Consider the following 18,795-nt stretch of genomic DNA (forward strand, 5'->3'; position numbering starts at 1 on the left):
TGGCATATGCTAATTTTCAAATATTGAGCTTTCTAGATAATACATTGTTATTGGTTTCTCATTTAAAACATCTGTGGTCAAAGAACACAATACTTTTCAATTTATTAGGACTTGTTAATATTCTTGAACATGATCTACTTTGTTGACCATGTCATGTGCACTTGAAAGTAACCTGTATTCTATAGTTGTTTTGTGTATTGGTATAAAAGTATCAAGTCAAAGTGGTTGATTGTGTTAAGTCTGATCTCATGTCCTTGCTGATATATATATTTTTTCTAGCTAGTCTATCATTTGGTGAGAAAGGGAGGGGGTTAAAATCTTCAATATAGATTGTGAAATTGTTTCTTTCTCCCTTTAAATCTGTCAAATTTGCTTCATGTATTTTTAAGTTCTGTAATTAGTTCCATAAAATTTGTGATTTTTATTTGTCCTGATGAATTGATACTGTTGTCATCATGAAATAACCTGTTTATCTTTGGTAATACTCTTTGTCCAGAAGTCTATTTCATCTGATTTAATACAGCCACTCCAAATTTCTTATGATTACTATTTTCATGGCCAATCATTTTTTCCATCTATTTGCATTCAGCCTATCTGTATATTTAATGTTCATCTTTTGTAGACAGCCTATTGTTAGGACTTGATTTACTTCCATTCAAATAATTTTTCCTTTTTAACTGGAATGTTTACTAACACAATGTAATTATTCATGTGATTGGCTTTAAACTATTTTCTTCTTTGTTTACATTTTTGCATATTTTTGTTGTTGTTTTACCTCTTTTCTCCTTTCCTATTTTCTTCTGGAATTTTTGAATATTATTTAAAATCCAATTTTAGTTTATTCACTTTTGAGATATATATTTTTACATTAATTTAAAAATATTATTCTGGGGATTACAATAAACTCCTTAATTTTTCCAAGTCTACTTATACTTAATATTGTACCACTTTATGTAAGCCATGAAAATCTTACAATGGTATGAGTCCGTTTTATTCACCACCAACATCTTTACACTATATTTATCACATATATTACATATTCATACATTATAAATCATGTATACATATATAATGACAAAGTTAGTATTTTATATTTACCTATATATTTATAATTCTTGATTCCCTTCATCTATTCCTGAAGATTCAAGTCCTCTGGTATAATCTGCCTGAAGAACTCGCTTTCAACACTTTTGGAGTATAGATATGAAGGAAATAAATACCTTTAGGTGTTTTTTCTTTTTAATCTGAAAGTGACTTCATCTCACCTTCATTTTGAAGGATATTTTTCACAGACATAGAATTTTTGGTTGAAGATACTTTTTTTGTTGTTGTTGTTATTCTAAAGACGTCCCATAGCCTCTTCCGGTTTCCAAGATCACTGCCCTCCAAATCACTGGCCCCTAGTATGTCATGTCATTTTTCTCTGGCTGCTTTGAAGATTTTCTTTCTCTTTTATGAAAGACCTGGTAGGCATGATTCTTTTTCCAAACATCCTGCTTCAAATTCACTGAATTTATTAAATCTGTAAATTCACGTCTTTCAACAAATTTGGGAATTTTTCAGCCATTATCTTTTCCAATTTTTTTTCTGCCTCATTCTCTTCTTTCTTTGCAATGGGAATACTAACTAGGAAATTGTCCCTTATGTCCCAGAAGCGGTTTTACTTCTTTGTTTTTTAAAAATTCTCTTTTTCATAGCCAGTGATTTTTTGTTGTTGTTGTTGTTCTATCTTCAAGTTCACTATTTCTTCTATTATTTTCTTCCTGCTATTAATCCTACCCAGTGAAATTTAAATTTTGGATGTCTTACTTGTAGTTCTAAAATTTCCATTTAGGATTTCTCTTTTTTCTCCTTTTTGCAGGTGAGTTTTGTTTTTGCTTTTTTAAAAAATATATTGTTTAACTTTTATTTTAGGTTAGGGGTGTATGTGCAGGTTTGTTATATAGGTAAACTTGTGACCGGGGGTTTGATATACAGATTATTTCATCACCCAGGTACTAAGCATAGTACTCAACAGTTTTTTTTCCTGAAACCTCCTTCCATCCATCCTCCTCCCTCAAGTAGATCCCAGTGTCTGTTGTTCCTCTCATTCTGTCTAGATATTCTCATTATTTAGCTCTCACTTATAAGTGAGAACAGGTGGTATATGGTTTTACTGTTCCTGCATTAGTTTGCTAAGGATAATGGCCTCCAGTTCCATCCATGTTATATATGTTCTTGTTTTTTTTTCATGGCCACATAGTATCCGTATGTACCATATGGTGTATATCTACGACATTTTCTTAGGCTGGTTCCACGTCTTTGGTACTGTGAATAGTGTTGCGACATACGTACGTGTGCATGTGCCTTTATGGTAGAATGATTTATATTAGGATTTCTTAAAAAATAATTTTTGTTTTTCTGCCAAAAATACTTTTTTTTAATTGAAAGAGTAATGATATTTTCATTCACCTCATCAAGCATAGGCATAATAGCTGGTTTTAAATCCCATTCTAATAATTCAGAATCTGAATCATATCAGGTTGAACATTTGCTGATTTTCTTTTCCTTTTAGATTGGACTCCATTTTCATAGTATTTTTTATCTTGAGGAATTTTGGATTTAATATTAGACATTGTAATTGTCATGCATAGCCTCTGGATTCTGTTACATTTCTCTGAGATGGTTAGTGTTTTGTTTCAGCAAGCAATTACCTTGCTTAGACTGAATTGCCAAATGCTACAACTATGGTGGGGTGTGGCTCAAACTTCAGTCAGATACTTAAGCTTTAGTTGTGAGTTGCTTTCAATTTGCCAATTCATAGCTGGTTCAAGTGTCAGCCACACTCTCGTTCTGAGTTTAGTACATATTTAAGAGCTCCCCTTCTCTAGTATTCTCTTTGGTGGAGTTTCTTCCTCCCTTTCTGGCAGCCTAGATTTCTCCTGGTTTCTGAACAATGATGCCAAGTCTTCCTGTGGTTGTTTTAGTCAGCGGTTCCCAACCTGTTTGGCACCAGGGACAGGTTTCCTGGAAGACAATTTTTCCATGGACCAGGGGGTTGGTGGGGGCTGGGGGACAGTTTTGGGATGATTCAAGCATATTACATTTATTGTGCACTTTATTTCTACTATTATTACATTGTAGTACATAATGAAATAATTATACAACTCACCATAATGTAGAATCAGTGGGAGCCCTGAGGTTGTTTTACAGCAACTAGATGGTCCCATCTGGGGGTGATGGGAGACAGTGACAGATCATCATGCATTAGATTCTCGTAAGGAGTGCACAGCCTGGATGCCTTTCATGCATAGTTCACAATAGCATTTGTGCTCCTATGAGAATGTAATGCTGCCACCTATCTGAGAGGAGGTGGAGCTCAGGTGGTAATGCCAGCCATGGGGAGCAGCTGTAAATAAACATAGATGAAGCTTTGCTCCCTTGCCCACTGCTGCTCACCTCCTGCTATGCAGCCTGGTTTCTAACAGGGCACAGACCAGCACTGGTTCATGCCTTGGTAGTTGGGAACTGCAGGTTTTAGTCATCCCATTGCCATGGCCAATATTGCTTTGGTGTGACTACATCTGCCCCCAGCCTAAAGCTGCACCCAGAGAAAGAGAGAAGCTGTCATTCCCTTGTTTCCAGATCTGACTTTCCCCCACAAATGACTTGCTTTTTTCAGAGACCCAGGGACTTGTTTGTTTTTGTATTTTGTCCAGTGTAAGGTAAATGGATGTGCTTAGGTCAAGAACAGGCCGAGGTAAACATCCTGCATGACTCAGCAGGATTGGAGTGCAGGTGCATAATTCCATGCATTATGTAAACACAGCTATGTAGCCATAACACGGGAAGGCTCATCACCTGGCTCGGAGCCACTATTGTTTGTAAAAGGTCTGACTGCCCTGCTGACACTGTGTATATGGCATGCCTAGAGAAAGAAAGAGAGCCAGAGTGGTCTCTGCAAATGTGTTTGTTTTGCAGTCGAACATGGGGGAGCCAGGACACAGGTTGGGCTTGTGCCCAGAGAGACAGTGAAGTTGCTGACTCTGTAAGGGAGAGCTGGTTGCCTGAAGGCAGGCAGTGGGGAGCCAGAACCAGCTTGGGCTGAGAGGGAGAGAGTGAAGCTGCTGACCCCATAAGGGAGAGCTGGCCATGCAGCTGTGAGTGGGAGTGGCAGGAGCCACAGAGGCTGCTGAGAAGGGCACAGCTGCAGCAAGCAGCTGAGATAAAGGTGGACAATATAAGTAAGCTGCTGATGAGACAGACAGTGTGAGAGAGCTGCGGAATAAAGCCATGTGTCATCTACCTGTCATTTCTTGAGTGTTCTTCCAGCTCCCTACCCCCAACCACTCACTCCCTGCAGACCTCAGCTGGGGCTTGAACCTGACATCCAGAGTTTCTATATGTCATCTGTGGGAGAGTTATACTGTCAGAGGATCACTGTTGTGTACGGGAAATGAAAACACAAAGTGGTATTTTAAGACTGTAATGCCAGACCCAGGCTTAAAACCCTGTCATTGACTCTCATCACTTGTCGTTTAATTCAGTTTTTATTACTTCTTTTCCTACACTCCAGTCACAACAGATCTCTTTCAGATCCTTGATCACACTGAATTGTTCCTGCCTCATTTTTTTTTTTTTTTTTTAGTAATGGTTTTTAAAAATTTTTCTTTCTTCTTAGAATGATCTTTCTTTATATCACTGGATTTGTTAAGGATTGAGTCTTTTTCTTTTCAGTTGAGTCTTAGCCTACTCATATCTATAGCCGTTATCCATTAATTCTGTATTATATTATCCTATTTTTTTAAATAAAGACATTTATTACATAGTTACATTGTTTTATGTTATCAAGAAGTGAAGATCAATGATAGAGTAGAGCACCATCTTTCCAATACTGTATCCCCAGTGCATGGTCCAGTGCCACATTCATGGTAAGGGCTCCGTAAACATGTCTGATGATGTTAATGATGGAGTTCCATACCAGGCTAATGGATAGACCATGTTTTGACAATTCACAGAATAACTCAAGGAGTGAAGTTTGTCTTGAAATTCACAGCTCACAGTGGAAGCCAAGTGATTTTCAAAGAGGCAATCTGTAAGATAAATAGGAGTTAGCATTTTCTTTAGCTCTGAGCACTGCCGTGGAGTGCCTGTGATTGCCTCTGTGGGATAAGAAGTGGGCAAGGTAGTAAAAATCAAGAGAATATAAAATAAGGAGGAAGGGCTGTTCCACATGCCTCCTAGAGATGACCCTTTCTCTTCATTTGGCTGACACATTACCACCAGTAGTTTGGCCATTCAAATATCATCTTTGCAGAGAAGTTTTACCTGAGTTCCAAATTAGGTAAAATGCTCTTTCTTCAGCAATCTATGAATACTTCTCCATCTATACTTGCTATACTGAATTGAAGTTATTTGTGCATTTGTGTCTTTTCCACTAGAATGCAAGCTTTTTCGGGGCAAGACTGTGTCTCACGCATCTTTCAATTCCCAACCAGGAGTGGAATGCCTAGCATAGAGCAGACACTCCACGCCCATCTGTGTCCAAATTACCAATCCTTATAGTGGGGTTAGAGTACTAGAGTGTGTCTATTTTTTTCAAATAAAAGATAGCTGAGTCCAGAGATAACATAATAACGTTTCTTGACAATTTTTCCTGTTTCATTTGTAAGTAAAAATAAACTGGGCCAGGTGCGGTGGTTCACGCCTGTAATCCCAGCACTTTGGGAGGCCGAGGCGGGTGGATCATGACGTCAGGAGATAGAGACCATCCTGGCTAACACGGTGAAACCCCGTCTTTACTAAAAATACAAAAAATTAGCTGGGTGCAGTGGCGGGCGCCTGTAGTCCCAGCTACTCGGGAGGCTGAGGCAGGAGAATGGCGTGAACCCGGGAGGCGGAGCTTGCAGTGAGCCGAGATCGCGCCACTGCACTGCATCCAGCCTGGGCGACAGAGCCAGACTCCATCTATAAATAAACAAATAAATAAACCGAGCTGTACAGGCTAGAGAGCTCCAACTAGTGTATGTCACTCACCAGCAGGCAGGAACTCTGACCAGGCATCCAAATAAGATATAATATAATATGCTCAGCCCATCAAAATTTTACTCACAAACTAAATATCAGGGACTCACATTTTTACAACCCAGCAGCTCCTCATTAAGTTAGGTTTAACATTATTGCCAAAGTCATAATCATAGTTATAACACAAACATATCAGTAAGACTTTAGAATTCAAATAATTGCATATAATGAGATTAAGAAGTATTATGCTGGCTGTTTTATGATATCATATATCAAATAATCTTCAGAGATAGATAACAATTTTAAAATTCATCTACTCATGAGAAAACCAAACATCCACGAGCTAGTAAGTGACTGGACAGAAACTTGTATTCTCTGGCAGTAAATCTATATCAGTGTATGGAATACTTGGCTGGGTATGGTAGCTCATGCCTGTAATCCCAGCACTTTGGGAAATCAAGGCAGGAGGATTGTTTGAGATCAGGAGTTTGAGACCAGCAACAGAGCAAGCCCAATGTCTATTTATATTTAAAATATTTTTTAAATTATATATATATATATACACACATAGAGAAAATGGTTCCTAGACAGTTTTATAAGCTCAAATTTTAAATGATTACTAGTTAATATTCATAACTAATAATAATAAATACTAGTTATTGTCAAATAATCTATTTTTAAAAAAGAAATTAGGACAATATATTACATAAAATAAAATTCCACAAATTCATTACATTATCCAGGAAACCTTACTCCATGTACGACCAATGAGAAATTAAAATCTTTACTGAGCATTCTACCAATTAAGCAACACTGTTCTACAACTCTGAGTTTTGATCATGAATCCTTTGTATTACTATAAAATACCTACCTGTGTTTTGATGTTATCATGAAAGATATTTAGCATCATTTTGGGGTTATGTTTTACATTCTTTTAATTCTTAGAAACTGATATTTTATTCCTAGTATCTATGCCTTATCTCTACACATCAGCATATTCGATGATCATTTTTTTGTTAAGGAGCTTACAAAACAGCAAATGCCATATACATTAACAATATCATTAACACTGTTAAAGGCAGCCCCCTAATTTTTATCTAGTAAATATTGTTCACAGCTTACGCCAAGTAACAAATGCATAATTAACCTCAGTAGAGAGAAAATACCTACTCAGCACCTTAGAAAAGGATTTGGTTGAGTTATGAGTCATCTCATTTTGCAAAGTAGCAATAAAAATGAGTCTTTGGTTTTGCAGAGGTACCACTGGCATTTACAACAGATAATTAAAGGAGAAAAATAACTTGTGCATTTTATCAGAAAAGGGCATTTTTCCCAAGCCATTAATTTTTGCCACTGCAGATTTCATCTATCATAGAACTATCTCCACAAGTCTTCAAGGGCCCAGTTATTCCCCAGGGACTCCTGGGACCGTGACTTACCTTATGAAAGTTTCTGAAATAAGCTGCCTTTTCATCTGGAAATTTTTCTAACCTTCTGGGTCCTTTGCTAGAAGCCTTCTTGAAAACCAACCAGCATCGTCTGAAAATCTGAAAGCAAATAAAGGAATCCCATTATCCATATATTTACATGAGTTTACGACATCAGGAGTTTATTCAATTGATCAATTTTTTAAGTGCATTTCACAGAGAGGAACGGTTTTTGATTGACAAGCATGTTCTTAAGATTACAGTTTTTTAAAAATATGATATTTCATGTAAAATAATTTTTTGTGAAAAGATTTTGTTTTGAGGTTTTCACTGTGCTGGCTGATTTTAGTAGTCTTTAATATAACTAAATCATCTGGATGTCAATACCATATAAATTATTATCACCATCCTAGGGACAGACAATTCTCCATCTTCCATGCTAGTGCAACGGCAGGTTAATAAAGTTAAGTGAAGCACTTACATAATACTCAATTTTCTATCTTTGAAAAAAATCACATTTGAAAATTTACTTATAGAATTTTGGATTTTAAAAATAGATGTTCATTAATAATTTTGAAAGCAGCAAGAAATATATTTTTATTATAAACATATCTCTCTCACAATTTTTAACTTTTGTAATAGGAAGTATTTATAAAATACTTATGTGCAATAAATTAAAATTTATATACATATTTAATCCTCACAATGAAATGAGATAAATATAAAATAGGCATTACTTTCATTTCAAGATAAAGTTTGTGCCAATGTCAGGATTTGAACACACATGTCTGAATCTTTTTTTTTTTTTTATACTTTAAATTTTAGGGTACATGTGCACAACGTGCAGGTTTGTTATATATATATACATATGCCATGTTGGTGTGCTGCATCCATTAACTCGTCATTTAACATTAGGTACATCTCCTAATGCTACCCCTCCCCACTCCCCCCACCCGACAACAGTCCCCAGAGTGTGATGTTCCCCTTCCTGTGTCCATGTGTTCTCATTGTTCAATTCCCACCTATGAGTGAGAACATACGGTGTTTGGTTTTTTGTCCTTGCGATAGTTTGCTGAGAATGATGGTTTCCAGCTTCATCCATGTCTCTACAAAAGACATGAACTCATCATTTTTTATGGCTGCATAGTATTTCATGGTGTATATGTGCCATATTTTCTTAATCCAGTCTATCATTGTTGGACATTTGGCTTGGTTCCAAGTCTTTGCTATTGTGAATAGTGCCGCAATAAATATACGTGTGCATGTGTCTTTATAGCAGCATGATTTATAGTCCTTTGGGTATATACCCAGTAATGGGATGGCTGGGTCAAATGGTATTTCTAGTTCTAGATCCCTGAGGAATCGCCACACTGACTTTCACAATGGTTGAACGAGTTTAGAGTCCCACCAACAGTGTAAAAGTGTTCCTGTTTCTCCACATCCTCTCCAGCACCTGTTGTTTCCTGGCTTTTTAATGATCACCATTCTAACTGATGTGGATGGTATCTCATTGTGGTTTTGATTTGCATTTCTCTGATGGCCAGTGATGATGAGCATTTTTTTCATGTGCCTTTTGGCTGCATAAATGTCTTCTTTTGAAAAGTGTCTGTTCATATCCTTTGCCCACTTTTTGATGGGGTTGTTTTTTTCTTGTAAATTTGTTTGAGTTCATTGTAGATTCTGGATATTAGCCTTTTGTCAGATGAGTAGATTGCAAAAATTTTCTCCCATTCTGTAGGTTGCCTGTTCACTCTGATGGTAGTTTCTTTTGCTGTGCAGAAGCTCTTTAGTTTAATTAGATCCCATTTGTCAATTTTGGCTTTTGTTGCCATTGCTTTTGGTGTTTTAGATGTGACGTCCTTGCCCATGCCTGTGTCCTGAATGGTATTGCCTAAGTTTTCTTCTAGGGTTTTTATGGCTTTAGGTCTGACATTTATGTCTTTAATCCATCTTGAATTAATTTCTGTATAAGGTGTAAGGAAGGGATCCAGTTTCAGCTTTCTACATAAGGCCAGCCAGTTTTCCCAGCACCACTTATTAAGTATGGAATCCTTTCCTCATTTCTTGTTTTTGTCAGGTAAAAAGAGCCCACATTGCCAAGTCAATCCTAAGCCAAAAGAACAAAGTTGGAGGCATCATGCTACCTGACTTCAAACTATACTACAAGGCTACGGTAACCAAAACAGCATGGTACTGGCCCCAAAACAGAGATATAGACCAATGGAACAGAACAGAGTCCTCAGAAATAATGCCACATATCTACAACTATCTGATCTTTGACAAACCTGACACATCTGAATCTTAAGCTTTGACTGAAAAAAACCAAGACTACTAATTACACTAACACAAACCATAATTTCTGAACCTTGCCTTTGTTTTACAAGACTGATTAATATTAGACCTGTAGATTGTTCATTATCTATTTTCCACCATATCACACTCCCTCAACAGGTATGTTTTGAAGACAAGGTAATAAAATGAATCTTTCTTTCCAATAATTGAAGAAGTCTAAAAATGCAAATTGGCCACAACTTTTAAATTTCAAAATTTAGTGTATTCTTTGCTGGTGGATAATTTCTTTATGCCCATGAGGAAACCAATAGAAGGAAACTTCTGAAATCTAGATCACAATATTTCTCTTCTATGTCTTCATTTAAATTGCAAAGTTGTCATATTATGTTTTCTTTTTTTACAAATATAGCCTAGATAATATAATTCCTTTGAAGTGTGCATTGCTTATTATTCACTAGAAGACAGTCTTTTCCATGTTAAAAGGCATTCTTGCAACAATCACATAAAGGCCTCTCATTATAAAAGTAGAACAACCAAGCATATACATAATTTGATTTTACCCTTTCTTTCTTACATCCTTTTCAGGAGCCTTGAAAAGCATGTGAAGGATAACCCTGAACTTCCTGCACACATGAACATGCCTGTCCTCTGCCTGGATCAGATGCCCCTTCCCTAACAAATGCTTCCTAACCATGAACCTGAAAATCATGAACTAAATTACTCCTTTAGAGCTCCTGGTGTTCTTTCCACATACAGCTCCTGTATTTCACACATAATGTTGTAGTTATGTGCTTGTTTGGCCCTTACTGATCTACACTCCCACAGTGAAATGTATTTAAAAAAACAGATGATTAGAATATGATCAGCATATGGTTTGTTTACCTTTAATTAACTTAATTCTACATAGATTTATTTAGTGCTGTAGAATTCTGCTTTTGAACTTAAACGAAGTAATTACATTTCAAGTGGTAACAGATTTTGCAAATGTAAACATCAAGAAGAGACAGTTTGATATAGTGGAAACTTAATAGAGCTCTGGAATCAGACAGACATAGGTTTACATTGTGGCTATGCCACTTACTAGCTGTGCAACCTTACATAGATTACTTAGTGTCTTAGCTAATAAAAAGGGTACCTCATGAAACAGAGGGAGGATTTACCAAGATGGGCTTATGTTCTAGTACACAGAATACTCTCCACAAGGCTCAGCCATTTCTCAAGCTCCTTTTTCTTATAGAGTAGATACAATTTTCTGCACATGACAAAGCCATATGAAGGGACACTTTTTTCCTAATGATATAAAATTTAATAAATATTCAGCTCCAGAATATTCAGATGCAAATATTTTGCAACCAGAAAAATTAGAGCACCATATAATTTTTTAAATAGCATATTAATGATCTCCTAAGTACAGACTGTGAAACTACAAATATTGGACTTGGAATTCCAGCTCAGCCTTTGCTGGAGCAACATAACTTTGGGCAAGGCATTTATCTCTCTGAGCTTGTGTCCTTAAATTAGCTGAGGACAATTTTAAGTGTTAAGTGTTAAAAAATTAAGTATATAAAGCTCATGATGCAGTGCATAGAAGGTAGTCAATATACACAGGGTATTTTAATTCAAAATGGATAAAATGCTCTTAGCAACAGACCTTGTTCAGCACATCTATAACCATTATCAGTATTTACATGTACTGTAAAAATTATTGCTTGCATCAATACAGTTTTAAAGTTTTCAAATGATTTTCATAATTATGAGAATTATGTTATATATAATATCAATAAACAAAACTGTTTATTCCATTGAATACACATATGAGTTCCTACTATATTTCACAGTAGTTTGGAATATTTGTTAAGCAATACACCTATTTATATTGACATTCACTAATACACGACTGAAAAGAAAAGAAAAAATTGGCATCCAATTTGGTTTTCCTAAAATTACTCTCTTCACCATATAGCATGAAATAATTTTTGGACAGGATAAATCATTTCACTCAGTCTTTAGTACAATTCACATTTTTGTATTAGAATTCAGGATATTATATTGTAATGCCTAAAAACATAGTTTTTTAGTCACAATAATTTAATTTTTAGTGCAGGTTCTGCTATTCCTTAAACACCTTCATTTGCAGAAGTTAAGATCAATATACCTCATGAAGATGCTCTTTGAGGATTACAAGACATAGCCTGAAGAAAGCATCTAGCATGTGAATTTGAAAAGTGATCTATAAACTCTTATCTGAAACTCTTGGGTTTCTGATACTGCCATGACTGAACTGCATCCCCACAGAATTCATCTACTGATGCCCTAACTCCCAAGGTGCTAGTATTCGGAGATGGGGCCTTTGGGAAGAAAGTAGGGTTAGATGAGGTCATGAGGGTTGGGCCTTGATAATGGTATTAGTGCTCTTACAAGAAGACACAGGAGAGAACTTGCTTTCTCTCTCTCTCTCTCTGCTTACTCACAAGGAAGAGGTCACATGAATGCACAGTGAGAATGTGGCCATGTGCAAGCCAGGAAGAAAGCCTTCAGCAGAACCCAACGGGGCTGGCACCCTCATCTCAAACTTGCAACCTCCAGAACTGTGAAAAAATAAATTTCTGTGGTTCAAGCCACCAGGTATATGAAATTTTGCTACAGAAGCTGGAACTAAGATAATTTTAGATATCTTTTTTTAAAACTAGCAGTGACGGGCCGGGCGCGGTGGCTCACGCGTGTAATCCCAGCACTTGGGGAGGCCGAGGTGGGCAGATCACGAGGTCAGGAGATCGAGACCACGGTGAAACCCCGTTTCTAGTAAAAATACAAAAAAAATTAGCCGGGCGTAGTGGCGGGCGCCTGTAGTCCCAGCTACTGGGAGAGGCTGAGGCAGGAGAATGGCATGAACCTGGGAGGCGGAGCTTGCAGTGAGCCGAGATCGCGCCACTGCACTCCAGCCTGGGTGACAGAGCAAGACTCCGTCTCAAAAAAACAAACAAAACAAAACAAAACAAAACTAGCAGTGACGGTAGGATAGTGCTGGTTGTGGTAGTTGTCAGAGTAATAATATTGGGGAAGTAAAAAACAGTTACACGAATCTAAGATTTGAGAGACTGCTAACAGAAAAAGATATTATCTGCAAAGTGGGATGTATAGAGATTATCAATGTTTTATCTTTTAGCTATTCATTAATGGACTTGAAGTCTTAATTGAGGAGTAAAATTGCGACTCAAATCCCTAGTAATATAGTTGTTGTCTTTTTGTACAGAGCAATGCTTTCCTCTCTGTCATTTTGTAACTCATAGCTTGGGAACAATCATGATGTTAAATGAAACCTTATAATATTTGTGGAAATAACGTAAATACACATACTTGCTGACTGTAATTCCCCATCTGATGTTACTGTAGTTATTTTCTATTAAAGAGTGAGTTAAACATGAGCCAGAAGGTGTATTTCTATGTAGGCACTCAATATTGTTTTAAAATAAACCTAATAATAGATAATAAGGAAAAAATAGATTTAATATTTTTGACAGTGTCTTATCTCTTTGCTATTACATTACGAAAGGCAATCACGCAGAGATAAGACTGATTTTTAAAGATTCTATGTAGTAGACTGTTTATCAAGTTGAGGCCCTTAAGTTATTATTATTATTTTTATCTTGGAATAAGTTTAGATTTATAAACACTTGCAAAAATGGTGGAGTTCCTGTGTACTCTATACAGCTTCCTCTAATAGCATCCTTATAACAATGGTACATTTTCAAAATGAATGCACTAATATTGGTCAAATACTATTAACTAAACTAAAGATTCTGCTCAGATTTTGCCAGATTTTTCTCGTCCTGTTCTGTTTCAAGATCTAACACAGGATACCAAGTTGCATGTAGTTGTTCTGTCTCCTTAGTCTCCTCTGATAGGTGACACTTTGTTTTTCGTGACCTAAACAGTTTGGAAGTCTAATGGTTAGGTATGTTGTACAATGTCCTTCATTTCTGTTTGTCTTAATTAAGTTATGTTTGATATTTTAAAAGTCTAATAAAAATCTCATCAAATAATGAAAACATGATTTATTAGGAAATATGAATTCACCATGGCTATGGACCAGTTATATTTTGATCAGATCTCTGGCTGAATTTTAAACTTAAAGTAGCAAAAAAAAATCATTTAATAAATGCAGACTTCCATCTTCTACCCCTCTTTGGACACAGTTTTTCAAAGTATTTTGCTTTTTAATAGGAGTAAAATAAAAAAGGCGCTGGTGTGGAGAATTTGCAAGTGTCATTCTGTGTCAGTGTAAAATCAAATTAAGCATGAGTCAGCACACTAAAAGCCACCTCTGTACCAGAAGTATAAAATAAGCAGAAGTACAAGGAGATCACCTTTTTGTACTCTTCATCAAACCAGATTTTATTAGTGCATTAGGGTCTGCTTTAGGCCCTATAACTGATGCCTTATGTGAGAGTGTTGGAGAAATTCCAGGACTGAACAGCAGAAATGACTGCCTGAGACCAGGAAATCACTCCTTGGAGAAAAAAGAATAATAAAGGAATAGGTTTTATTTTGCTTGTAAATGAAAGATACAAATTCTTTGAGTACATGAAAGAGTACCACATAAATGAAATGCAGTACCTTATTTTTATTTGTATCCCATGAGAATGGGACATAAACTAATGACCTCCATTAGCAGTAGGTGGGAGGAGATGGGGCAGTCGCTTCAGGTACTACTTGGCTCTTCAAGGGCATCTCAAGGTACAGAGACCATTTGGCTGGTTAGCAACAGAACCTATTGCTTACAAGGAAATGTACCTTCCCAGTGCCTGTCTTACAGCAGATGACATTCCTGCCTTCCCCATCATTTCAGGATGCTGTACCACTGTTAATCCCTGGGGGATTAACTGATTTCACTTTCTCATTCAAAACTGTCTCCTAAACATGCCAGCTATTTCATCAAACAGGCTCCTAGGTGCCCCTCCGATTCTCATATAGAAAATTCCATGTTGTTGCTAGGACTCCAGGAATTCCCAGGATCACAGCTGGTCCACACCCTCAGCTTTCCACCGTGTTAACCAGCCAGCCAGCATGCCATAATTAAATACCTTCTTAATCCCCTTCCATCTGATGAAAACCATTTTACCACATAGCAATCTCTTTTCCTTAGTTCTTTCTCCTTTTCAAGGTGATTTTACACAAAGGATATCCTGTTTCCATTTAAGACTCACTGTGAAGTAGGTGGCAGATTTCTTGGCTTCAGTTCATAGCCATAATTACGTTATTTAGCTAGGACTCATTCACAAGCTCTGCCTTAACCAGAAGTTGGATTTAATGGGCCTGTTTTATCACAAGCTGTTGATCTAATGAACCCTGCACTTCAAGTAGGATTTTGGTTAGAAACTCGGAAGAATTTTCAATTACAGAAGTTGTCAAACCTGAGAGTCCATTGCTCTAAAGGAGGTGTTAGAAAGTTTGTTCCTTGAGATTTAAAAAATTATAGAAGGAAGTGTCATAGCTGGAGTGGCTAAGTTTGTGTGCCCTTCTGAAAGCAAGATACCATATGAATGACATCTTGGGGAGTAAGATTTAATTATTAATTTATAACTGTGTATCAGACGAACCATCAAGACAACAAATGAATAAACAAATCAGCAAAGCCCATCCAGAAGAGTTATTTACAGGTTTATGCTATGAGTAATTTCAGTTACTTGGTCTTAAGTGTTCGCCCTTTGACAAAACGTGTGTAGTACTATTGAAAGACACACTTGGTTTGTGTAAAAAAGTAGTCAATGCAGAGGATTAACTTTAGTGCACTGATGAGTTTAGCTTTAGCTATCTTTCCAACAGAGAAATGAGTTTTGCTCTATCTTAATACTATCTTATATTTAATGGCTGTTAAATAGATCCATAGATAGATACGCAGATAAATATAATGCTACAATCCCTCTTATTCATTCATTCATTTATTCAAAAAGTACTTGAGAGTTCTACATTCTCTGGATAGAGTAATAAAAAAGAATTTAAACAAATAAAATAATAACAACAAAAACCAAGTTTCTGCCCTTATGGAAACAAAGTTCCGGCTGCATGAAACTACCACTTCAATATGGTAGATGGGTGGACAGCAAATAAATAAGCACATTTGTAAATAGATTTTTTTTTTTTGGCTATGTGCTATGGAGAGAATTATGCACAAGGATGGAGAAGGGAACATCGGGTGTGGTGAGGAAAGGCTCAACCCCCAGGGAGACTTTTAGGAGCAGCATTAGAGAACATGAAAGAATGAGTGACGCAGACATCTGAGGAAAGAGCATTTCAGCCAGAGAGAATTGCACACGTAAATACCCTGATGTGGAAGCTTCTGAACTGCTTCAGGAGCTGCAAGGGGCCAGTGTGGAGGGCAGAGAATCGGAACAAGGTGGCTGGAGTTCAGAGAGACAGGGACAAGCCAGGTCAGGAAGGGATCTTGGCTTTTACTCTCTGATGCCATTTAAAGCTCTAAGCAGTGAGAGAACATAATAGAACTTAAATCTTAACAAAAAGAAACTGATGTAACTATATTAATATCAAAGTCTACTTTAAAGCAAAATGTATTATTAGAGATGGAGACACTTTGGAATGATCAGAGGTTAATTCAGCAGAATGTGTAAACTCTTCTGAATTTATATGCATTCATGAACGTAGCCTCAGAATTGTAAATCAGAATGGACAAAAACCGACAAGGCCACAATAACGTGTTTGTTTGTTTGTTTAAAATGTCAGTATCTGCTAGAATGATCATATACAAATCAGGAATGATACACAGTATCTGAGCAACAATATTTATCAAATTGATTAAATAGACCTCTGCAGAATGCAATACCCAATGATTGCATAATATGAATTATTTTCAAGCTCACACGGAACATGAGAGAAACTGATTATATATTTGGTTACAAACCAGAAAATTCAAAGGATTCAAATAAGATTGAGTAACAAGATGGGAAGTCTTGCTATATAGAATACCAAGACCAATTAGAAGGCACAGTAATTAAGACACTGTAGAATCAGACAGATACAAATAGATCAGTGGAACAGAACCGTCAATAAACACATATATAGATATTTGATTTATGACAAATGGAGCACTTCAAAGCAATGGAAAAAGACTTTTTAATAAATAGCTCTAGGATAGTTGGATAAATATATTGAAAACAAAGTGAAAATTGACCTTTTCCTGACATGATATCCCAAAATCAGTGTTAGAAGGATTCTTTTTTTCTTAATGTAAAAAAAGACTACGTCTGTTTAAAAAAACTACTATAATGCCCACTCAACAGGACTTTTGCTCTTTAAAGCATGTTACTCTTCTCCAAAATGGCGACACTTACATTTTCAGTCTTAGGAATCAGGTGGATCCTTAATATTTGTGTAAAAGGTCCAGTAACTAAAGCTTTTTGAAGAAAATATAGTATGTTAATTAGTATGTCAGTGATTTCAAAGTAGGGAAAAATAAGACACAAAACATTATTGTAAGAGAAAATAAGCAGAAATAAATAAGAACATAAATTTTTGTATATTAGGAAAGAACTATCAGAGAATCAAAAACCAAGGAATTGATTAGAAGATACTTGCCATACACATAACTGTTAAATGGGTACATATCCAGAATACGTAAAGAATCCAAAAGAAGAAGACAGACAATCCAGTTTTAAAAAGGGCAAGACACTTGAGCAGGTACTTATAAAAAGGAGCTGTATAAATGGCCAATAGGCTTATATAAAATGCTCAATCTTATTTGTACTCAGGGAAACTTGAAGTAAAAGCACAATGAGATATCAATTCATTTGCAACAAAATGGAGAAAAAAATAAAAATACTGATAACACCAAGTGTTGGTAAGGATATGGAGCAATGGAAGTCTCATACTCTAATGGAGAGAGTGTGCACCAGATGACTTTGGGAGATACATATCTAGAATCTCTAGCAATTCTGCTAACAATTTACACAGGCTCTAGCAATTCTACTCCTGGTTATGTACTCAACAGAAATATCTGTACATTGCACAAGAAGAATGGCCATTATAGCATTATTCACATAAGTCTTAAATGCAGAAGTTGTGATTGATATATATAGTTGAATACTAGGCAGCAATCAAAGAAATACATGAACTATGGTTACATACAACCTCACAGGCAAATCTCAAAAACGTTATGTTGAATAAAATAATCCAGACACAAAAGAAAGCATGATACAAGGCTTATTTCTATAAATTCCTCAAATTGCCAAAACTCAGCTACACTGTTCAAAGATGCATGCTTAGGTGACAAGTGTGTATAAAGAGTGAGAAAGTGGCTTCCATTGTAATCAGCACAGTGGTTCCTTTAGTGGGAAGTCCTGGTGTGAATGGGAAGGAATGTATTGGGATTGGGGTTTCTTTTTGGCTACTAACAAAGTTCTATTTCTTGATATGATTTGCATGTACACTAGTATTTGCTTTAAACTCTCCATTTAGTCATTTTAGTCTCCATTTGTGTCATTTTCTCTATGGGTGCCTTAATTACAATTTTTTTTATTTTTTATTTTTATTTTATTATTATACTTTAGGTTTTAGGGTACATGTGCACAATGTGCATGTTTGTTACATATGTATCCATGTGCCATGTTGGTTTGCTGCACCCACTAACTCATCATTTAGCATTAGGTATATCTCCTAATGCTGTCTCTCCACCCTCCCCCCACCCCACAACAGTCCTCGGAGTGTGATGTTCCCCTTCCTGTGTCCATGAGTTCTCATTGTTCAATTCCCACCTATGAGTGAGAACATGTGGTGTTTGGTTTTCTGTCCCTACGATAGTTTACTGAGAATGATGTTTTCCAGTTTCATCCATGTCCCTACAAAGGACATGAACTCATCATTTTTTATGGCTGCATAGTATTCCATGGTGTATATGTGCCACATTTTCTTAATCCAGTCTATTGTTGTTGGACATTTGGGTTGGTTGCAAGTCTTTGCTATTGTGAATAGTGCTGCAATAAACATACGCGTGCATGTGTCTTTATAGCAGCATGATTTATAGTCCTTTGGGTATACAATTTTTTTAAGTTTAAAAATA

The 18,795-nt window shown here is 36.3% G+C and overlaps 1 protein-coding gene across 1 annotated transcript in view; it reads right to left on the reverse strand.

The window, feature by feature from the left end:
• Window positions 1-18,795, reverse strand: part of DOK6 (docking protein 6) — a 430,056-nt gene that overhangs the window by 263,653 nt on the left and 147,608 nt on the right. The window contains exon 2 of the mRNA XM_032152079.2: window positions 7,443-7,550. Coding sequence (XP_032007970.1) covers window positions 7,443-7,550 — 108 coding nt within the window. The remainder of the gene's footprint in view (window positions 1-7,442; window positions 7,551-18,795) is intronic.

Source organism: Hylobates moloch, unplaced genomic scaffold (assembly GCF_009828535.3).
Source record: "Hylobates moloch isolate HMO894 unplaced genomic scaffold, HMol_V3 SCAFFOLD_5, whole genome shotgun sequence".
Lineage (NCBI taxonomy): Eukaryota > Metazoa > Chordata > Mammalia > Primates > Hylobatidae > Hylobates > Hylobates moloch.